Source organism: Xylocopa sonorina, chromosome 9, assembly GCF_050948175.1.
Source record: "Xylocopa sonorina isolate GNS202 chromosome 9, iyXylSono1_principal, whole genome shotgun sequence".
Lineage (NCBI taxonomy): Eukaryota > Metazoa > Arthropoda > Insecta > Hymenoptera > Apidae > Xylocopa > Xylocopa sonorina.
Genome location: NC_135201.1, coordinates 11,971,557 through 11,993,158, shown reverse-complemented (window position 1 = coordinate 11,993,158; position 21,602 = coordinate 11,971,557). Strand labels below are relative to the sequence as shown.

Here is a 21,602-nt window from a genome sequence, read left to right as displayed (position 1 = left end):
TCTACATGTTAATTCTAGCAAGTTTCCAATTAATATCTCGATTACTTCTTGAAATTTCATTAAGTGGAGAGAAAGAGACGACGTTTCCTCCGCTAGCTTCCCCCAAGGAACGTGTATACAAATTATCGGGTACCGACCATATAGTACATCTGTGTCACATACTTTAATTCATCGATTCCACTCTACTTCTCGTTTAACTCTTCTTGCAATTCGGTCATAAACCTATCCTATGTTTATCTTACAATCCATTTTCTTCGTTTTAATCAAGAACACATCTCTTGGTAAGGCACGATTGACGGTTCCTCAAATTTTGCGCTTGAAAGACTGACTCTCCCTCCTGTTGCGTTTTGGTTTTGATTTCCATTGAGCAGATTCATTCTTACACGCTATCCGCGGATCGTGGAGAACCATTTTCTGTTAACATTTTCCACGATCCTTGACTGAGTGGCGCGCGCGCGGTAACTGCTGGTTGCCTGCTGGAACAGTTACACACTAGCCTAAAACTCTCACGAAACTAACGGAGAATAAGTTCCTTATTATGCATACGGTTCAAAGTAAAAACGTGTATCAAATTCACTGTTTCGATCGCTCTAGTCGGAATTTTTAAAGCTCCACAGCTAGCTTATCTCCCATTTTTTTTACATTGTTCTGCTCTCTGTTTTTTTAAAATAAGATCACAGAAAAATAGACATGGAGAGATTTAAAAATACAGACTAGTGTAATTCCATCGTATAAAGTTCTAGTTTGCTAAAGTACAGTTCTTTTGACGGTCTCCTAGCGCTCACACTTGAAAATGAGTCTCTTCCACAAACGTACACGACTCGCAGGGTAATTCTGCCATAAGAAGTCCTATTTCGATATAAAACGCCCTCTTCGGAGTAGAAATCAGATGACGCACGTGACTTTCATCTAAAAAATTTGTATTTACAGTCACAAAGTGGTCGTCGATAGCCATAGGGGTCTAATCGTCGGCCGCTAAGGCAAATTTCCGACAGCACGTGAATAGTGCTCTCAAGCAGAGTGATAAGAGCAGTAAATAGAGATTCTGTTCTCCTCTGCAAGTCGTGCACAAACTATACGTCTGTTATTGTTCATTATGGAAAAATATCCTTAGGGATAACGTGGCTCAGTCAGGTACCTCGATGGGTGGTGGAGATTATGATACGATCTACTCCTTCTGTGATCCCTCTGCGGCTGATTCGCCGGCCTATAAGCCGTATATGGGCCCAAGTATGATACTGTTCTAGTTGCTCGCCGCTCCTGATCGTTCTGAGACTCCGGGAGCGTGCCAGAGTAGTCCGGAGGCGGTGCAACAGGTTGTAAAGCTGTCTGGAACTGAGACATCCCATACAGAACACCAATAGACCTCCTCCAGACGTCGTGACGCCGTTGGTTTTCCGGTTCCAGCTGACCTTCCCTTCTTCTACTTTGCGAGGAACCACTTTCTGTGGAATTGCTATCTTCACTGGTACCCAGGCCAGGATCTCTGTCCTCAAAGGCAGCTAAACTGGTCGCGGGACTACCCTGCAGGCTTTTCCCGTGCGTTCCAGACGGATGAAAATATGTTAGAGCTGGATGAGGAATCACATACGGCTGCTGGAGTTTGCAGTTTAAATCCTTTTCCGGGATTTTCCTTTGTTCAACCTTTACTGCGACCGTTTTGTCATCTTCGTAAGAAGAGGGGCCGAACAGAGAGAGAAGAACAGGCAGTAGAAACATGCCGTGCATGGCTCCAATGAAGATCACTAAGAACACCATTTTGAAGAACACCAAAAAGATGTACGTCCCAGCAAGAACCAGAGCTATGAGGCCTAGAATCGTTGAGGTGGCACCTTGAACTATGGGCAGGCCAAGACTGTACAGGCTCTCCTTGACACGGTCCTCCGGTGTTTTCTGCTTCGAACTCATGTACGCGTAGCAGATGTGAGCAGTGAAGTCGACACTGAAACCAATGCACATGATCAGATTGATCATAGATATGCTGTCCAGATTGACGTCCCAAAGAGCCATATAACCAGCTACTCCAAGTTCGATGGAAATTATGCAAAATGCCACCCAGAGGCAGCACAACACGTTAGGGATGAAGATGAAGCTGATCAGCATCATAATCAGTGCGCCGAAAACCATGCACTGGATGCTGGTAGGTTTGACCAGTTCGAACTGATCGAAGAAAACGAAGTAGGGATGGAAGACACTGGCGTTTAACGGAGAATCAGTGCAGATTTTACGGAGCTCCTTCACCATGTCCTTTTCTTGATTTGTCCCGCTCACGTTCACCGCCTGAATGAGGAATCTACTGGCTACGATGTGTTGTTCAGTCTCGTCGAACTTTACGTCTAAGGAAAAGCTACTTGTATTGGATAACCAAGTGTCCTTCAGTTCTTTGATAAAGCTTTCTTCGTTGCTGATGTCAATGTCAGTTGCGCTGTTATTTGCATAGCTAAGGAAATCCCTGAGCCAGCTCTCCGTGTAAATAGGAGCGCTGCTGATGTACTTGCTGGCCTCCAAAGATCTGGTCAGGTTCTCCACCTGCTGCTGGATTACTGGGTCACTATAATTGTACTTGCCGCTCACCAAAACCTAAAACAAATCAATGAATTAGTTTGTGTAACCAGCTAATATCATTTCAATTATTTATTCTCATCCAGTCAATGATTGGACGCTTCCAAAAAGTATAAATCCGAAAATCCTCCTTCAGATCATCAAGGAATCGTTTAGCTACGCCTATACCGCAAGAACCTTCAGAAGGTACCAATTACCGAGTTCTCCGAGCGGAGAATGCGGTATTTTTAACGGTACACGGATATCCGAGCAAACGTCCTCTACATTGAACCAGAAAAATTGCGAGAGTACGGTCTGACGCAACGCCAGTCACTTTTCTTCGATTCCACCAGGCTGAGAGAAAGTTGATCACGTGATATAATGGCGAGAAGCGGATTGCAGGTCATATTGTCGAATATCACAATCTTTGGCAGCTGATCTGCTTTCCTGAATCTACATAGGAGGATTTTCTTGTTCTTTAACAATTATGTAACCAAAATATAAACATGTCTGGACCCGGACATCTTTTGAAATCTCCGTGGGACTCTGTAGAACTGAAAAACAACACGTCTGGCTTCTCAGACAATAATAGGTATACCTGTATTCTATATGGAAATTCCCGGAAGTAGTAGTCTTGGCGATCATAAAATGTAATGGAATAAGAGTCGTTCTTGGAGAGCTTGCGTCGGTCCAAGCCCTCCTGAAGAGTCGTCAGTCCGTAGAGGGCACCGCCTAAGTAGCAGGCGAATATCAGGATGATGATGACTTTGACGGGTTTGCAGTTCAGCGCAGTAGCCAAATAATCGCGGAACCAGCTCATGCAGCCGTGTTCCGGGTTATCAATCGGGTTGTACGGATCATCCGGGTCCACTCCTCCGCTGAATAGTGCTCTGTAGAACCACGATCTATTTGCTGAAAGATAAATTCGTCCATCGTTAGTACATTAGTTGACCAGTCTTCGTTCACGGAGAGTGAGTTTCACACAATTAGCGTTCCTATAAGAACGAGCAGTGCCTTTGACTTTGAAACTCGTAACTACTGTGAGAAAAAGAGATATGAAGTCATTGTCTAGCGCGAACAAAGGCAACAGAGTTACTGCTGGCACAATGTCACGCGCCAAGTGACGATGTTAATTGGATTATTATGCCAAGCACATGCTCATGATGAAGACAATCGGTTTCCAAGATGCATTGACCATGTCGCACCTCTGTTGCCTACCAATTACTTCGTCATAGCACGATACCAATTGTCAATGATAAACCGCAATGACCTTAAGCCTTTGCCGCCCACCCGCGCGTACAAAAATTAAAAAGTTAGTGGCCACTTCTCTAACATGATTCATCTTTGTACCACAGCTATTGGGAACGGTTCTAGAACGACACTTTCACCAGAGTTACAAAAGGCTAATCCTTCGCGTCCGTTTCTGTCATTTTTTCTCGTCGACTGGAAACAGGAAGCCGTTACACAAAAAATGGCCAAGATGACATTGCTCATAACTGTTAACGATGCTCCAGGTGAAAGTGACGCGGTTACATAATTGCGTTGTGATCTAACGAATTAACAGCGCGCAAACGTAACTCGGTACGCTTTTCCTTGACGTAACCAACCGTCCAGTGTAAGAGATCTGGGATCTTGACTTTTCATTAGGTTTAGAAGAACGTGGCGGGGGTGTCCGCAGAGAAAGTAAAGCGATCTCGATTACACGATAATCGATGTCAGTCTAGTCTTCAGTATCGCTTAAATAATTGTGACAAAATGTCATCATTAGAATAATATACTCGCTTGTAATCAGAACGAGGAATAGTAAAGGACTTCCTGAACGTCGCATTACAATTTATAAACTGTTTCGCAGTACCGAGTAACAGTCTGGAGAAGTGTTCCGACTTTCTCGACCATATTCTCCAACGATTTACAACTTTCCTCGTTAAGTAGCCATTCATCAACTTCTAAATGCGAAATAGGTCCTGTCGAGGGGTCTTTTCGTAAACGAATATCTTCTGGCATCATTTCTAGTGTTCTCACGAATAAGAATAACTTTAATTTGCAATAAACTAAATATACGTATACGTATAGTAGCAATTTCTCTGAAGGGATCTTATTTTACAAAAAGGAAGTAAGAATAACTAGGCATGGTAATGGCAATGGTCCCTGGACCCCGAGACTTTCCTGTTTCTTAACGTAGAAAGCCTGTGATGGACGGAAAACCCCGTTCATTTCAAGTTAAATGAAAGTTCAAACAAAACTGTTAAGGTATACGCGTGTGACGCGACTCGGCCTGTGAAAGTATTCCGGGTAATGTCTTCTTTGGTCATTTAACAGTCCCGGCTCCTTTCATCGCGCGTATACGTATATGTACGTTCACAGGTGAACAGGATGGTTACATCGGATGTAGTAACCGAAATGAGTCGCACGATCGCCGGACTCTTACTTTTACCAGCCACACGGCCGCTCTCAGTTCGTTACATAATAAGGAAACACATCCGTAAAGACTTCCAGTCTGACTTGAAGCCCTTTCGGTCCCGCGATCTCTTCGAACAGTGTCAAAATGTATACGCTTCGATCGTGGCAAGCTGATCTGGGTCAAGTTTGAGAACCAAGTAAATTTACAATACTAGCCGGCAGTGTTCGAAGCGTGGCTGACGCGTGTTAGCTGATGGAACTTACGCTGCGATGCTAGCCTGAAAGCAGTGAAATTTTCGAAAGGGGGAAAGTGAAAGAATGCTCACAGGACTTGGAAAGGGGCTGCACCTTGCAGCAAAACACGCTGTGGAGGTTCTTCTGCTCGCAGTAGCCGCTGATGGCGACGCATCCGGTGAAGAAGGTCAGATGAAAGATGAAAGTGAAAACCACGGCGAAACCTGGCCAACAAATACGAGTAACGTCGTTTATTTTGAAATTAACCGTGGCTGCGGTTCCAAGGTAGCCAGTATACTACCTGAGTAGATGCAGAAGATTTGAACCGAGGGGAAAGGCGAGAGGATCCCGATGAAAAACGATATCATATCAGTGAGGGAGGTGATGGTAATCGAAACTGCGGCCTCGCTAAGAGTGGCGGCCATCCGTTCTGGCACAGGTTTCATTATGCTGGTGCGCCTCCATGCCGCCAGCATCACGAACGTGTCGTCGATTCCAATACCTGCGAACAGATAATCGTTGCGGTCACTTTCCTCGAACTTCCTATGATTTAACGATCTTTATTCGTTTACGAATTAACATAAACGCGAGTCTCGATACCGGGATGATTCATATGAAGCCATCGCGCGCGCACACCCTTCATCGGCGTTATAAAAACGACCACACTGTACCATTATTGCGATAACAAGGCAGCAGTTAGCGCGTCGAATGAATCAGAATGGCCGGTTTATTCATGATTCAGCCCGTCTACATTTGGACGGCGATTTATAGCCACTAATAAACGCATTTATTCAATTTCGAGCAAGGACGACCGATTTCCAGACCCTTTCCCGCGTTACAGCTCTCCGGGACCAGCCTTTTCCACCTAACCATCTTAACTTTATCACTAATTTTCATACAACACGGACCATTACAAGTGCATATTTTATAATCCCAGAACTGAATCGTGTTTTTTCGTCGAGTCTGGCGAAAGATCGTGTCTATCGGGGAAATCAGTTGATTTACAACGCAATGGTTGACGAAATTCTTACAGCATTGCATTCACTAGCTCTCTTCGATTCGATCGAGCGGCCACGGATCAGGGAAAAGGCTAGGATCGGTGAACACGGCGAGTGATTTGCGTGAAAAGCGGAAGTCCTTGCCACGACTTCTCCTCTTCATCGTTGCGCTCGTGTGCATCCATCACCGGACAGCCCGATTGCCTGTGATCAATGCACGCCCATCGAACCATGGTGACAATTTTCCATTTCAGTTTTCAAAGTCTTAGTCTGCTATGCTTTGGGATTAGTTCGATTGCGTAGTAAGTTTCTAAAAGAGTATTCAAGTCACACTGGCCGGTGGTTTTTCGTTCGCAATCACCATTCGTGGAAACTTGCCCGGCAAATCTCATCAGTCATTCGCTCCTCGTAGCACGAAAATCAGCACGAGTAGGTTTTTCTAAGATTCAACGAACCTTTGACGTTCGTCTGTTTCAAGTAACAGAGGCACGAAAAATAACAATTTTCCTGGTATTACGTGCACCATTATGTCACAGAATTTATTTAACCTGAATCTAGCTCGTTGCGAAAGAAAGGTGCAGGTGCAGTAGAACCGAGTGAAAAGCAGTACACTGCTCTTTTATCAGACCCCTCTGCCAATAGACACATCTGCCAATGGATATACGTTTGATGAATACTAATCAAAGCCCCACGCTATCCCCGGTTTTTCCAGGGAGAAGATAAAAGTTCAATCTATTAATACATCACGTTGGCTCACCAATCATAAGGAAGGGCGCAGCCAAATTGAGCCCAATGAAGTCGACTCCGAGATATATGCACAGACCAAACGCAGCCACCGTGGCCATTGCTGCGGAAACGTTACCGAGAAGTCCCAGCCACGGTTTGCTGCGTACCCAATCGGTCATCATGCAGGTAACTACGGAGAACAGGGCCATAAGGAGGAACGTGCTTGAGAAATAAGGCACTATAGTCTTGGTGTTCTCTTCCAGTTCCAGTTCCAAAGTCCTAGAAGCGAACCTGGCGGTGGCGATGTGCTTGAACACGCCATCATCTTCTACTCTCTTCAGTGTCTCTAAGAACGCTTCTTCCCAGGCTGCACCACTGGTATCAAATACACAAAGGAGTTACGATAAACGCGTGTAAAGAATTTTTTTAAGATCGACTTACATTGCATCCTGACGAGCGTCGTCAGCTGCGAGGAAGTAGGCAAGCTGCATGGAGGGCACAGACTCGATGATCAGGTCCTCATTGATCACGCTACCTCCGAAGTAGATTGGTAACAGGTGTATCTTCCAGGTAACGGGGTTTACCGTCACTGGGAACGTCAGATAGAGCTCCTTCTTTTCCACATCCCTGCAAAATGCTACCAAACGCTTAGGCCCAAAAACGAATGGGTCGACATAAGCTTAAGGGACACTATTGAATTTCTAAGGAGCCTCCGTTCCTCTATCATTATGTCCTTTCTTATAGTCTTTTAATTCGAGTGTACTATAATAAATAGTCGATCAGCACTACATTGTTCTCCAATACTTACTCTATGACATGATGCAGATCCAGAACGTCATTGGAGAAGCAGGTATCCAACCATTTGGCACAAATCTGACTATAAGTGAACTCTTTGCCCTCGTAAACCGCTTTGGCGCTCCTGATAGTCCTGTCCAGCTCGCTAAGTTCATCGAACACCGCTGTTCTCAGCAGATTCTCGTTCCCATCCTTTGATGTGATGATCACATGGCCAAAGCGACCTAGTCGGACCATAAAGAGTCATACAAACTCGTTGGTAAAAAATATGAATTCGATTCGCGGATATTTCTTCAGTTATTGCTACCTGAATCATCGTATCGGACTGACACGTGGAAAGAGTAAGAAGCAAAGGATATCGTGCATTAAACAGAGGCCTTCGCAACGGATCAATGAAACGTGAAAGTTCCCAGACTAACAACAAATCATAGTCTGCCCAGTTAATTCATGCGGCGCGAAATTACATACAATGCAAACAAGGAAACTCTGTTAAGGAAGTCGATGCACTTTCTCCTTGAACACTGCCGTGGCCGTTACTGCTCATCTCGTGGTATCAAAATGATAGCCGGCGGTGTTGTCAATCCACGTGTCAGCTAGTCTCAGTATAATTTCATCGAAACTCTAAGCGCAGAGGTACCGAAAGCATTGGGAGTACAATTCACCTGGCCTAGTAATGCGACCCAGGTCGAATTTGTAGCTGTAATTGACTTTGAAGTACTGCTCGACAATCGCCCTCTCCGTTTTACTCGGCCCATTGGTTGGGGAAAATAGATACTCCGGATCGATTTCGTAATGGATCTTCTGGTAGCCGGTGAAGCAGATGCAAGCCAGAAGAACCGGAACGACCACGAAGTAGCCAGGATGACGGCCTACCACGAGGCCCAACTTGTGAAAGGCTCGGTTCAGAAAATCGTCCACGCAGGTCAGGTTCTTCCACATCTGGAAAACGATCATATTAGCGACTTTATATATCTAGGCCAGCAAGATTTATATCTGCATTCACAGAGGCAATGAAAATGCGTTTAAACAGTTTTTATTATTTCGTTTGCATGTCTTGAGAGTCATAAAAGCTGACAGAAATGTCACCAGTATAAAGAACGACACTGTTAATCGTGGTCAGTTTATTGTACGCACACTGTACGTACAGTTGAGGATTCCACGGCGGCTAACAGTAATTTCAATGGAACTGGTTCCGAAGACGTGCACGGAGATACTGATCAATCAGTATTGTTTGAAATTTATGAGAGGCTGATTGCTACGGTTGCACCTTAGTACTGTTAGAAAAACGGAACGAAGGGTAGAAAGTGGAACGATGATTTTTAAGCAAACAAGAATTCAAATATTAACGATCAACTGTGTTGCAACTTTAAGGAAGTTGGTGGAGAAGTTGGTAGCAGAAAAACCGCGTAATGCGCCGTTTAGAATCATATTTCGAATGCCAGCGAGTTATTACGGCTACCGATCAGTCGAGACGAAATTACTGGTGCGAGTGTAATTTCAAACAAACGGTAATTCGTCGTCGTCGACGGTTTTTGTTAAAAAGAGCATAATCTACGATCGCGCTACGATCGTCTCTGTAGAAGACACAGACACATTCGGAATACAAAGAGTTACGGTTGCGAGCGAGCACTGTTTTAATTTGAAAATTTCCGTGGTAGTTTCTTTTTTCGTATCATTTAAACGGTAGCTGAGCGATAAGAATCGGTGCTCGCCGCGATTGCGACGCGAAATACGTGAAATTCCCAGCACGGTCCGTTTGTCGCGTAACGAAAGATACAATTCAAATTCCATCGATGTTCTTCGCCTGTTTACGTAAACGAACGGCTTACAAGAACTTACGCGCGATAACGCGGTTGCGAGCGCTCGAGGAAGAATACAACATTACCAATCTTATGAGCCCATTCGTCATCGAATCGTGTTATTACTTGTATAGATGTTTAAGCCAACTTAACTCAATTTATACGCAGACTTATTACGCAGATAATACATTAATTAAAAGGTATACTTTTTCTCCAAGTAAAACAGTGAATTTGTAGAGATCGTAAAGCGGAAGATCGGCTGACGTGCATGAAAATTTATGAAGACGCTATTGTGCGCACTGCTCAATGGAAAAGCACACTTAGTCTAATAACGCAGACATCCGCCGCTGGTCTTAAGTAACCGGGCGCAAGCCCCCAGCTCTGAAATTCACGTTCGACTTCAACAATGAAAATCGTACACATCCGTCCTCTTTGGTCCAACACCAGCGTGCCGGCGATCATCTTTCTCGCGCTCTAAAAAAAAAGGACGAAGGACATTAAAAATTCTGAATGAAAAGTGGGTTAAACGAATTCGAATAAACGTCATTGAAAAACGGAGCGTAAAAGTGACGCACGAAACTTGACCTAGATCGCGACGATACGCGTTTAGCATGGCGAAGTCGTCGACCAGCCGTCGATCCTTCGGATTCGGGACGGGATTGCCGCAAGCCCGACGGAGATCGGCAAAAAGCGATTCGCGACTCTTTTCTAAGAAGCTCATTGACTTGCATTCCTCGTTACGTCAGCCTCTGCCCGGTTAGGACGCGTAAGTACAGGTCGTAGGAGATCATCACCCTCGAGACTGAACCACTGACCTCGAGTTTTCCTCAGATGGTTCCGCAACTTGCCTCACACTACCTTTTTACATTTGCGTTAAGATATGACACGAAGATGTCCTATTTAATTATGGAAAGTAAAGATGCCGAAGAACTGTTACGATGAACTGTGAAGGATCGGGTAACTGGAGTTCCTGGGCAGACTGGTGGCTCCAGATCAAGGGCTCCTGTTTCACTCGATGGATCAATGTCCTCGCCATTGTTTCTTCAGGAAGGAACTCGTTCTTTCTAGATCATCGGCCCGCATACGGGATAGCGTAACGTAACACCGTGCATGTTTCCTTCCCGTCTCATCTGTCTCATCAGTCTAGTGCCTCCTACTCTTCCTCAGATGTCTCATGCACGCGATACTTTGAAATCTCTCGCGACGGGTCTCATCTATATAGCGGACCACATCCGTTTCCCCCCCAAAAATATTCAAACCAGATCTTATATCTCATATGAAGTACGTCTGATGAAAAATGTATTGCACATACTTCTGGAAATGCTTATTGCACCACTCTTTGACATCTATGCTATTGCACAATTTTTTATAGCGACGTGGATATTATAATGACTAGTGGCCAATGCATTCTAGATAATATAACCAGTTGCTTATGATTGAAATACAAATCGCACAATTTTGTCCTTATAATATTAACGATAAGTCAAGTATAAATGGCAACGCATTCGATATTCCAGTGATGCAACAAATATTTCCAGTATCATAAATCTTACTGAAGAATCGACTACGTTTGGGTTCCGTACACTTTTCCTCTAGCGTAATATATCACAGAGAAAATCCTCGGATAATGCAACAGCACTCTGAAACCATCGGAAGAGATCTCTCGAATTTCGTCGCTAATACTTTCGAAGAAGTTCCAAGATATCTGAATAAAATTCGAAAGCGTCATGGACGCGGTTATCCATGGAAACGGAAGGACGTTGGCTCTCGACACTGCAGATTCGAGCGTGAACGACTTTCTAAAACCACTTGCACTCGATTCCAGCCGGGTTTTCCCTGACGTTGATCGGCTGGCTCCCGTTCGATGACGCGCGGTTCCCATGCAAGGTTCACAGGCCGATATCCACGAGGATGTCCATCTTTCTCCTCTCGTCACAGAGAAAGTGGCCCCGCCGACCGGTCATTAGGTAACTACGCGCAGCCTCGCTCCTTATTCGCCGGCCACGATTGAATAACCGTCGCGTAACAATCGAGCCACCAACCTTTTGTTCGAGCCATCCCGACCTAATCGTCATAAATAAGTCGGTGGTTGTAACGTGTCCAATCGGATTAATTAACGGCGGTTGCATAAGTTCTAGGCAAACGTAAACCATTACTAGGCTGGTGAAATTTGACTATTACTTGGAAAGCTTCACTGATAATGTTACGTAAAGTCCTTTCCTTGTTCTAGCCGAAGAAATGAAGAAACATTAAATCAAGCTTGATTGGTTTCGCTTCGATGAAGTGGTTTTCTAAGGTTTGAGTAAGGATTGGGACCGGTGTTACATCCTCTTGGCATGGCTGAAAACAGGAACACTCGATGATGCCACGTTTCGAGTAAAAAATTATGAACGATTTAATCAAAATTTAGTTATAGAGACTAATCAGTGATCTTTGGTACCTACTGATCCCTTCCTCTATGTGTGCACGGTTTTAGGTTGTAGAATTCGAAGGAATGTAGTAACATGCTTATCTCAAAAATTTCCACGTGTGAAAGGATCCAATAAACATGCACTAGATTGCCTAATTGAAGGGAATGCCGATTAAGCAACTAGTGTAGTAATCTATATTGAATAATAATCGATTGATTAACCGGCAATGTCGACACCAGCGAAATAACGCTCGAGGATTAGAAGATTCCCAAGCTTTCAGCCCGTCAAATTGACCGAATAACGATTCCATTTAAATAAAATCATCCCTGATACTAGACAGAAATATACATTACATTCAAGAAGCGTGACAATGTTTAATTACTGTTATCTGTCACGCTTTCACCAATTTTTCCTATGTCACTTTCAGTGAAACACTTGGTAATTTCCGCCAGTACCATAGACTACACAAAATCGCTTTACATAAGTCCCACAAAAAATGATGACGATTATGGCATTGCCTTTCTGGGGCCGTGCAAAACATCGACCAGTTTAGACGAACCGTAGCAATTTCGTGGTAATAAGCGGTCCCAAAGAGAATGACCAGGGTACAATGACAGTGATCTCTCGCAACGTCGTTCCATCCGAGACGCTAGTCACGCGAGTCCGCGATAGGAATGTCAAGTTAATTTCACTTCATGGTCCTTGTACTCGAAATCTTCTCTACGTCACGTCCCTTCTCTGTCATAGGTGCCCTTCCTCTAAAATATTAAACTTGTACCAGCGTCAAGTAACAGGATACCGAAGACACTCGATTTCGAGGACCAGAGAATAAGCCCTAAAGATAGAATCATCGTTAAAAGTTATAGAGTATGACACAAATATAATTAAGAAAGGAATGATAGTTAACGTTGAGCTGAAGTACCTTTTTCCTGGATCGAATAAATCATGAAACGGGACAAGGACTACCTCCACAGGACAACGATTAGACTGTTCGCAAGTCAGCGTCAAATCAGCTTATCATAGAGTTGCACGCAACAGATGGAATAGGAAGATTGCGACGGAATTACATCAATGTGACGGTTCCAAGTAATTCTTGACAATGTTTCTTGTACATTTTGTCTTTCAGACGCAACGAAATCATATATTCATTGTCATCTTTAAAACCTAAGCCTTCGAGTTTCGAATTCCATAAGATGAATGTTTAAGAAAGGTAATTTTCTCTATTATGAATGGAACACAATTCGTAAAATCTTCAACTTTCTAAATAACATCTATCAGAGAAAGGATTTCGAAGAATTAGACAACGTAGTGGAGAATTTAATGAACAATGACTGAATGATTTTAAAAAATTCTGGAAACCCAACAATTCGAATATCACCTGAAAATCCTGGCGAAAAATTCCGAAAGTTTGTTACATGGTGTGAAAATATTAAACGAACGACAAATCGAAATATTATCAAGTGTCAACAACCATGTCAGATCTAATTCTAAACGTGGCGATTTGATCGAGCTGGCACGTGGCCGAGAACGAAAGTAACGCTTATAAATAATAAAATGGAAAATCCTCGGTCACGGTATGCTTTCACGTCGACACGGTGCAGTTGGTACGAGCAGAAAAGTCGCTTCAGCACCATGCGTCTGTTTTCTTGTTTAAATTCGAGTCTGCAACTCGTTTCCACACCGCGAGATGAACCTGAAAATGCGAGGAAATTAATAAGCTGCGCGTGCACCACTCGGCAAGAGAGCAGGAAAATCGTGGAAAACCTGTGTTGGCACTAAAATGCCGACGAGAATTGCGAAAAAAAACAGCCAGTGGAAGCTTGTTTCACGATTCCTTGCGAAACCCATGTTTCGCCTTTGTCATTATCATTCGCGCGTCCCTTGTCCAGTCGTAAACCATTTTTCACATCATTCTTGACATTTTCACTGCTTACATACTATCTATGTTAGCTGTCAATGCGGTTTCTTAGGTGTCTGCACGCGTTTGAACAACTACGCAGCTAATTTCCATAAATTTCAACGATTAATGCCTGCTAAACGGTAGTTGCCTATGTAAAAGTTGAAATAACTCAATCACCCGATTGAGGATACAGCTAACTTTTAATATTTAACAGCATAGAGACTATGTTGACTACTAGAATACTGAGTTTGTTCCAGATTAGAGACTTTACTTAGTTTTAGAGTATTCGGGAAAACGGTGGAATCAAAGAACAAGTTCTGCAGGGGTTCGTTACACAAGCAGTCGTTTGCGTCACGACATACCGGTTTTCCTACAGGGATGAATGCGGTCCCGCTTGTTAATTGACCGCGAATGTATTAAAAACACTATTTCAGACCAATTTTATATGCACACGGATGGACGTTACGTGAAACGAAAGTAACAGCGCGACGAGCATTGGCCAATCGTCTCTGTGTAGCCGTGATTTCGTCGATCAACGGGTGTCGAAAGAACGTCCATGTGTTTCTGTTCGCTAGCTCTTTCAAAACAACGAAAAAGAAATATGCTAGCCTAGTTGCAGGGCTCATAGGTCCTGGCTTTTAATCTTTCTATCACTTGATTATATTGGAGTTGCACCATTAAAGATAGTCAGGGTGTAGAGAACCACGCGGTGATTTTCAGATTCTAGCAGAATTTTCTCCTCAGAATACTTCAGAGGAGCTTGTGGAAAATTTCAGAGGTTCTAGACAACTTTCGAAGACTATCAGTAACGTTCAGACTACTCGTATACGCGTGGGCTGTTTGGAAATCTGCCATAGATGCAGGGTAAAAAGTAACGCTTCACGGACACGCTGGTTTCTAAGTAATTACTTGACGAAGCTCTTTCGCACTTGTTACTCTCTCACTCTCTCTCTCTTTCTCTCTCTCTCTCTACACTGTACTAACGGCTGAAAAAATATAGAAATACATACATAAAAGACCAACAACTACTTGCACCGATTGATTTCGCTTACCGAATCAGAACTATATTTTTCTTCGATCGGAGAAAGGTTCTTAGAATGAATTTCACAAGAAATAGATAAGGAAACGGGAGATCTGCATTTTACGGTGCATTAGCTTTGCGTAACGAAATAATTATCGCTTCTTTCACAGTTCACCGTGGGGACACTGCAAGAAATGCATCTGCGATTCGCTACGAGTGTTCTAACTCAAACTATTGAACCAAGAGATCGGTTTTGTAATTCTTAACGACCACTTTTTCCACTTTTTGAGTTTCCTCGCTCTAAACCACAGCGACAGAAATATCTAAAATAACGAAAGATGTTATTAAAAAATGTATACGTTGAGAACTAACGAAAAATTAATATAATCGTTGGAATTGAAAACTCTAGGAGGCCCTAAAAGAGTTCGAGTCAAGTGTTCAAGAAAATTATTCAACCCCCCGTGGACTCCAGAGAAATGTTTCATGCTCCAAACAGGGAATCCATCTCTCAACCTCATTTCCATTTTTCTCCGAAAGTACTTTCGATTCCACGTAAGCGAGAACGATTTAACGATATTGATTCCTTGTGGAGGAGCAACAGATTGTTTGCTCGAAAGGGTTCGAAAGTATTTGCGGATGACGTACGAGGAAACGATGGAGCACCTTTCACGGATCTTGTTTTTATTTTCGGTACGAACCAGCTTCACAACGACGAGACTTTCGAATCAAAGTGTAATCGGTTGATGAATCAGAATCCATACATTTCTTCTTTCCTTTTTCAAAGAGGAAAAAGTCAACCACGTGAGTTTCACACTGGAGAAAGACTTATGAAAGTACTTTAAATCTCTTCGAAGACTCGGATGAACTCTGAATAGAACCTGAAAGAAATCAAAAGTTTCCATGAATTCCTAGAGGTCTGAAAATCCCCACGAATATCATTCTCGATCGAAAAAAGTAATTAAAAGCAACTCGTAACCATCGCTAGGTAACTCAATTTCAATTACGGCACGTTCTAGAAACAACCAGCTAATTTGTTCCAGAACTTTCTTCATTAAGAGTGAAAATCGGAAATTTTAATTACTCGCAACGGCTCCGTTACGCTATTCACATTTGCATGAAACAACAGAGAAGTGTTTCCATTTCTCTACACTCTTGAACGTTCTATTAAACGTGCGAAAATGATACTTCCAATTACACTGACCAGGAAAAAACAATATGCATTCAGAGCTTTTACTTTACAGGCGATACCGTGATTCTGAACGTATACAAATGAGTGGAAATACGCAAAGGCGCTCATAATTATGGCTTTCGTTTTAATTAACCGAGGAAAACCGGCTGATCCAAGTTACCCACTTTACAGTCAGCGATCATTATCATTTTCAATCGTGCGCATAAGGCTTAGAAAATATAATTTCCTTGTGATCGTCTCATCTGAGGTAGCAACTTTCTCGTTTTCATCATCCATAATCATAGAAGAATGATTGAGAACATTTAAAGATGTGAATTATTAGTTTTTCCTTGTTTTTAAAATAAGAACTGTATGCGCATCAAGAATTGTGCAATTCAAGTTTTCAATATGAGATCACTGGTTAGTCCAGTGATATGAGAGAAAAAAAATCCATGATGAAATATGAAGTATGTACATAAACTGTATTATCACGCATCCGAAAGAGGAAGTGCTTCGAAAATAATTCTTCCTGAAAAAGAGATACGTTAATCTATACGTTAATCTAATATCGTGAAGTATTTTTAACTAGTTACCCAAGTATATTAATTTATGCGCTACTTATTAATCGAAAGCTTCGAACACATTACGCTTATTGTATTCTAATCTGAGGCAAGTCTTTGATTATCAGGAGGTCTGCTAATCGTTTCATCAGGCCTTGAAATTTTCGTTCTGGGGAACAGTACCACCTGCGACCACATTTGATGGACGGCCAGTGGAAGAAGGGCCATTAATCAGGCGAAACTGTTAGCGGACTGAAGCGTTTCCCTGCTCGATTATCACAGCAGTCACGTTGCTCGGCTCACCGTGACGTCAAACTAGCCATGGAACTACGATCTATAACCGATTACGATCGCGAAACGAGGTGCTTCCAAATCTACGACATCCATTTCTGAAAAAAATTGAAAATATGTCTCTCCAAAACTAGCAAATTTCACTATTGATAGTTATTGACGTATTAGAGAAAGTAGTTTCTCAATAACGAGCGAACACTTTTTCAACAAAGATGATCTAAATCTAGGTCTCAATTTACCTCGAAGTTAATTCAAGTCGTAGAATCCAGGTATAAAGAAAACTGACCCATAATGTCGTACGTATCGGATCAGAAAGCAATGGTACAGCGGGGAAAACAACATTCGACCTCGATCACGCGTTAGGTACATATACGCCGACCATAGGCTACGATATTATGCAGTCGCGTGCCCTTTTTTTCGAGTCGTCCGGTAGCTTGTTGCAAAATCCATGGGTTAGCCGTGGAAAAATCGGGACAAGGCTGTATGCGTGAATTCTACGCTCGTTACCAGGAGATCATCGTGCCTCCTTAACTTCATTACCGTCAAATTTTTCGACAAGTAACCATCGACCCGTTTTTATTTGCGCTCGCTTCCTACAATCTCAGAAATCGAACATTCCTGCCGGTTCTTTACCATTCTGTTAGAAATGTGCAAACGAATTTGCTGATGTAACATCAAAGAACGGAGGCACTGTAAGGAAACGAGTGTTAATTGAATCCGATTAGAGCAATTTCTTTGTGCTTAATCAGTTGGTAAATCATAGAGTGTCTATCTGAATCCCCTTACACCATTCACTAGCGGATCTGTTTCAAGAAAACATCAAATGTATCATTTGCTTGATCGTGCAATACTATACGAAACTAGTTTGTGGACGTCTGTCTAAGACGCATAACGTAAACGTAAATTTTAATTATCCTTAGACCTTACTTGGACGAGTGTTTTTCAATAACCTCTGAACTATAGATAAATTGAATGATCCTTGGGAAAGTTATTTGCTGGCAACTAACCGTTCAGCACTTCGTTTCTCTCATTATAATAATCGAAGACTTCAACTATTATAGATTCCAATTAGCAGAGTTTCTTTTAAAATTTTTTCACAATCAATCATGCAAAACGTGTTTTACTAGAACATTAAACGCTTTGGACGTTAAACACAAATATCGAAACTATTATAAATCTGACAGAAAATAACTCAAAAACCTGTCATCACATTTACATCTCTCTGCTGTGTACAAAATCGGCGAACACGCGTTACATAATTTCGATATCAAGGAAGTCCCGTGCCACGGTGTTGGTTTCGCGTGTCTGAATCGCGAGATCGCTATCTCGCGGGTAAACCCAGGTAAAAATCGACTTGGCCCCGAGGGACCGCCACGTTTCCCTGTTTACGTTCGCGCGGAATCGTCTTTACGCACTCGACCAAGCTGAAATTCCTCCTTTTTCCCTTTGAAACCGCGCGCTTTCTCGCCTGGCCACGCTTCTGGAGCCGCGCGTCTACCGGATATCCGGGTTGATCGATGTTACACTCGCGGTATAACCCGATTACGCAAACTGGAGGCGTGCATACGTTTCTAGAAATTGATACGATCGATTTAGGTTTCTTCGCTTAAGCTATCATACCAGAAGATAACTATTTCTATATCCGTCTAGTTACTAGACTCGTTCTAAGATAGAGCCTCCTTCGTTTCCTAATAAAATTAGTAAGAAACAACTATGAATTGCTCAACAGTTCAAACGCGTTAATTAGAGGATATTTTTTTCATTTGCAGCTGGTTATCCTTGCGATCAACTTGATTTTCACGCAAGAGCAGGATCCTGTCCCCGTTGCCAAAGACACGCGAAAACTGTCGCAATACCTGCACGCTAGCGTCGAACCTTTGTGCTTCAGTTTAACCAGAACCCCGTATAGTCTTGTTTGATCAATTGTTGTACGTTCTTTGTGGAAGCCTAGCTCGCCTCTGATTGCAACCATCCAGCAAGTTGAGCTTCATCGTAAAAGGGTGCAAAGGATGTGTCGATTGTGCGAGCGTAATCGATTTCACGGTTCGCGTAGCGCTCGCGCCGTGATTAATTCTCTCGGATAGCAAATAGAAAAACTGGTTGAAGTCTATAATAGTTGAATTCCTGACACACCAATAGGCTTCTCTTGTCGTGGTACAATTTCTTTACGAAAATTCGTACAAATTCCACGACGATACGATCAAATCTCTTAAAAAAAGAAGAGAGAAGCATTAATACATGAACCACGTGTTGTAACGTGGGTAGATATTACGTGTCATTACAGTTGTTACCCAAGCACCAGCACACAGCCAGAATGGGCATCCTATTCAAATTAGAGAAACGACCAGACAGGTGTGTCCCTGAGTCTCTTTCTCCGAGCGTGCTCGTCTCGTTTTCCTTCTCCAGCATCGCGGGCCGATTCCCCGCGACCGATAAATTAAACTCTCTGATATCTCTTCCGGTTTGAAAGCATGCTCCGACGAGGGGAAACGGCAAGGCTCGTTTTCCGTGACAATATAGAGAGACTGCTCTCTTGCTTCCGTCCTTTTACCCTTCTCCAGATTCTTCGCGATTCTATTCTACTTAAGGAACGTCCAAATGAATATAAGTCTTCTTACTCTGGATATTGAAATACATAATCCGCTAAAGACGAAGGAATACAAGCATCCACAATAACTTAAGAAAGAGTATCAGTCTAACGATTAGTATGTACCATCCCCTGCAGCGCGAAGTTCCGAGTTCCACCGTTTCTTGGAAAGTTTATTAGAGTATATTCGAATAATAACCGTACCAGCCACTTTCTACCAATTTTGGTTGTTCGCCCAGTGATTTATACGATCGAATGAAATTTATGCACCATTAACCGCGCACCTGTTTCTAGGCTCTTTTACGATATCCCTAGCCGAGCACGATAAAGATGTGATTATCGGTGCGTTTTGCTGTGAAAGCGCGGTTCGTGTTGTGAAAACCCACCGATTACGTTGTTATTTAGGAAACTATGAATTGAGGTGATCAATAATGCCGCCAATAAAACGCAGTAGGAAGAGAACATTACGAAACGTTTTGACCCTCAAGCACTTAGTACACCAGGAAGAAGCAGAAGAAATCCTACGAGGGACCAAAGGGGTTGTATTCTAATCACCGTGCACGATATCACGAGTGAATCGAACGCGCGAAACAGGTTTTAAAAACTATATAAAAATAGAGTCCCCTCGACACGGTGATTCGCGAGTTCCCCTATGGACCGAGGTCAACAGTTTGTTACAGGGACCAGTCGTTCTCTAAGGGGGGTATAAACACCAGCGGTTGATTGACCCGCCGCCACGACGCACATTCAACATCCAGCTGCATACCTTCGCCGCGTAACAAGAACAATCGAGTGCATTAAATGTAATGACAACTTGATGATGCACTACGGACGCGGCTCGCTGGTTGTCTCCTATAGGGAAACGGTAGATAGCGGACCGGACGAGATGGCTCTGGAAAAGTCTAACAGGACTTTACAAATCTTTCGAGATGCTCTGAAGAAAATTGTTAAAGGTCTTGGGGAATTGTTAACACAATTTCTTGAAGACTATAACGAATTTTGAAAAGCTTCGGGACATCAGCGGAATTTGGAGGCTTCGAGAAAATTGAGACGTATCTGTGGACGACGTGAGAGGAATTCGACGTAATGTCCTCTCGACGATCAGCAGCTTCTTGCTTACATTCCACAACGTAAGCATGTTCAATTATTTGGTCATCCTATACTTTGTTTATAAATATAAGAGACCTGTAATCTCTCCTTAACGTGATTTAAACTAAATCTCACGCATGTTTATGAGTTTTGGGCGAACAACTTTCTAAGAACTAAAACTTCAACAGGTCAGCGCTTATATCCACTTGTTTATGAACATCTTTAAAATTCGATGTAAGTTATTTGACTTAACAATCCACTTCCCTCAAGTAATAGGTCCCAATATTCAAAAGAATGAAAACTTCATTAGAAAACATTTCAAATGCTAGATTCTCAGATGGTTAAAGAAATATTTATGTAAAACCTTGTTTAGGGTCGATCAGAATCTCGCGTTGAAGTATCGTTCCACGTGAGTCGTTGGTTGTCTTCTAATTCACCGCTGATCCCGAGGTTGGTGAACACCGATAGTTGCTGGTAGAGAGAGTTTCCTCCGATTAATAGCGACGTTTCACCTGCACGTTTTCGGGCACTGGCGTGTCATCGTCAACGATGCGAACAATCGGGAACGAAACACACACAGGCACACAGAGGAAGAAAATATGACGAGCGAGACGCGGACGCCCGTGTTACTTCGTCGCGAAACGCTGAATTCGAACTGATCGCTGCACGCGCCACGAGGCTCCAGCTGCTACTACAAGAGCGCGTTCCTATCGTGCACTTTCGTTCGCTCACGTTTCGCTCGACATCGCTACCCCCCACCCCCCCTTCCACACAGCATTTCTAGTGTGATTCCTTCGCTTTCCTCCATCACGAATTTCCTCCTTTCCTCCTTAGTCATCCTTTCAAAATCTTTGCTCCTAAAAGTCTTCACAGAAATCTCTTTAATATTTCATTTTATCGAAACCAAGAAATTAAAATAATGACGTATAATATACGATTCTTTACCTTTTCTTCAAATTTTTCTAAGAATTTCTGCGTCATCATGTTAATGAAGTTTTTTAATACATGTAGATTTCTCTTTATTTTAATTTTCATTTTCTAAATCCCATTTCTTCCACATCTGTCACGGCACTCTTCGTTCG

The 21,602-nt window shown here is 42.8% G+C and overlaps 2 protein-coding genes across 3 annotated transcripts in view; one reads left to right on the top strand and one right to left on the bottom strand.

Annotated features, from left to right (window-relative positions):
• Rim2 (replication in mitochondria 2) overlaps positions 1-21,602 on the top strand; it is a 145,851-nt gene that overhangs the window by 88,730 nt on the left and 35,519 nt on the right. The window lies entirely within an intron of this gene.
• Ptr (patched domain-containing protein) lies at positions 172-21,282 on the bottom strand. 2 transcript variants are annotated; one of them, XM_076901960.1, is made up of 9 exons: positions 20,885-21,282; positions 8,357-8,633; positions 7,708-7,918; positions 7,341-7,526; positions 6,931-7,274; positions 5,477-5,677; positions 5,268-5,399; positions 3,140-3,453; positions 172-2,580 (listed from the first exon to the last, which is right to left on the bottom strand). In XM_076901960.1, exons 2-9 carry the CDS (start codon positions 8,631-8,633, stop codon positions 1,111-1,113), a joined length of 3,135 nt encoding a protein of 1,044 aa, XP_076758075.1. In that variant the 5' UTR covers positions 20,885-21,282; the 3' UTR covers positions 172-1,110. The 2 variants fall into 2 exon arrangements, 1 of the variants encoding a protein (XP_076758075.1); XR_013102334.1 differs by lacking the exons at positions 172-2,580; positions 3,140-3,453; positions 5,268-5,399; positions 5,477-5,677; positions 20,885-21,282 and having other exon boundaries at positions 7,134-7,274; positions 7,341-7,536.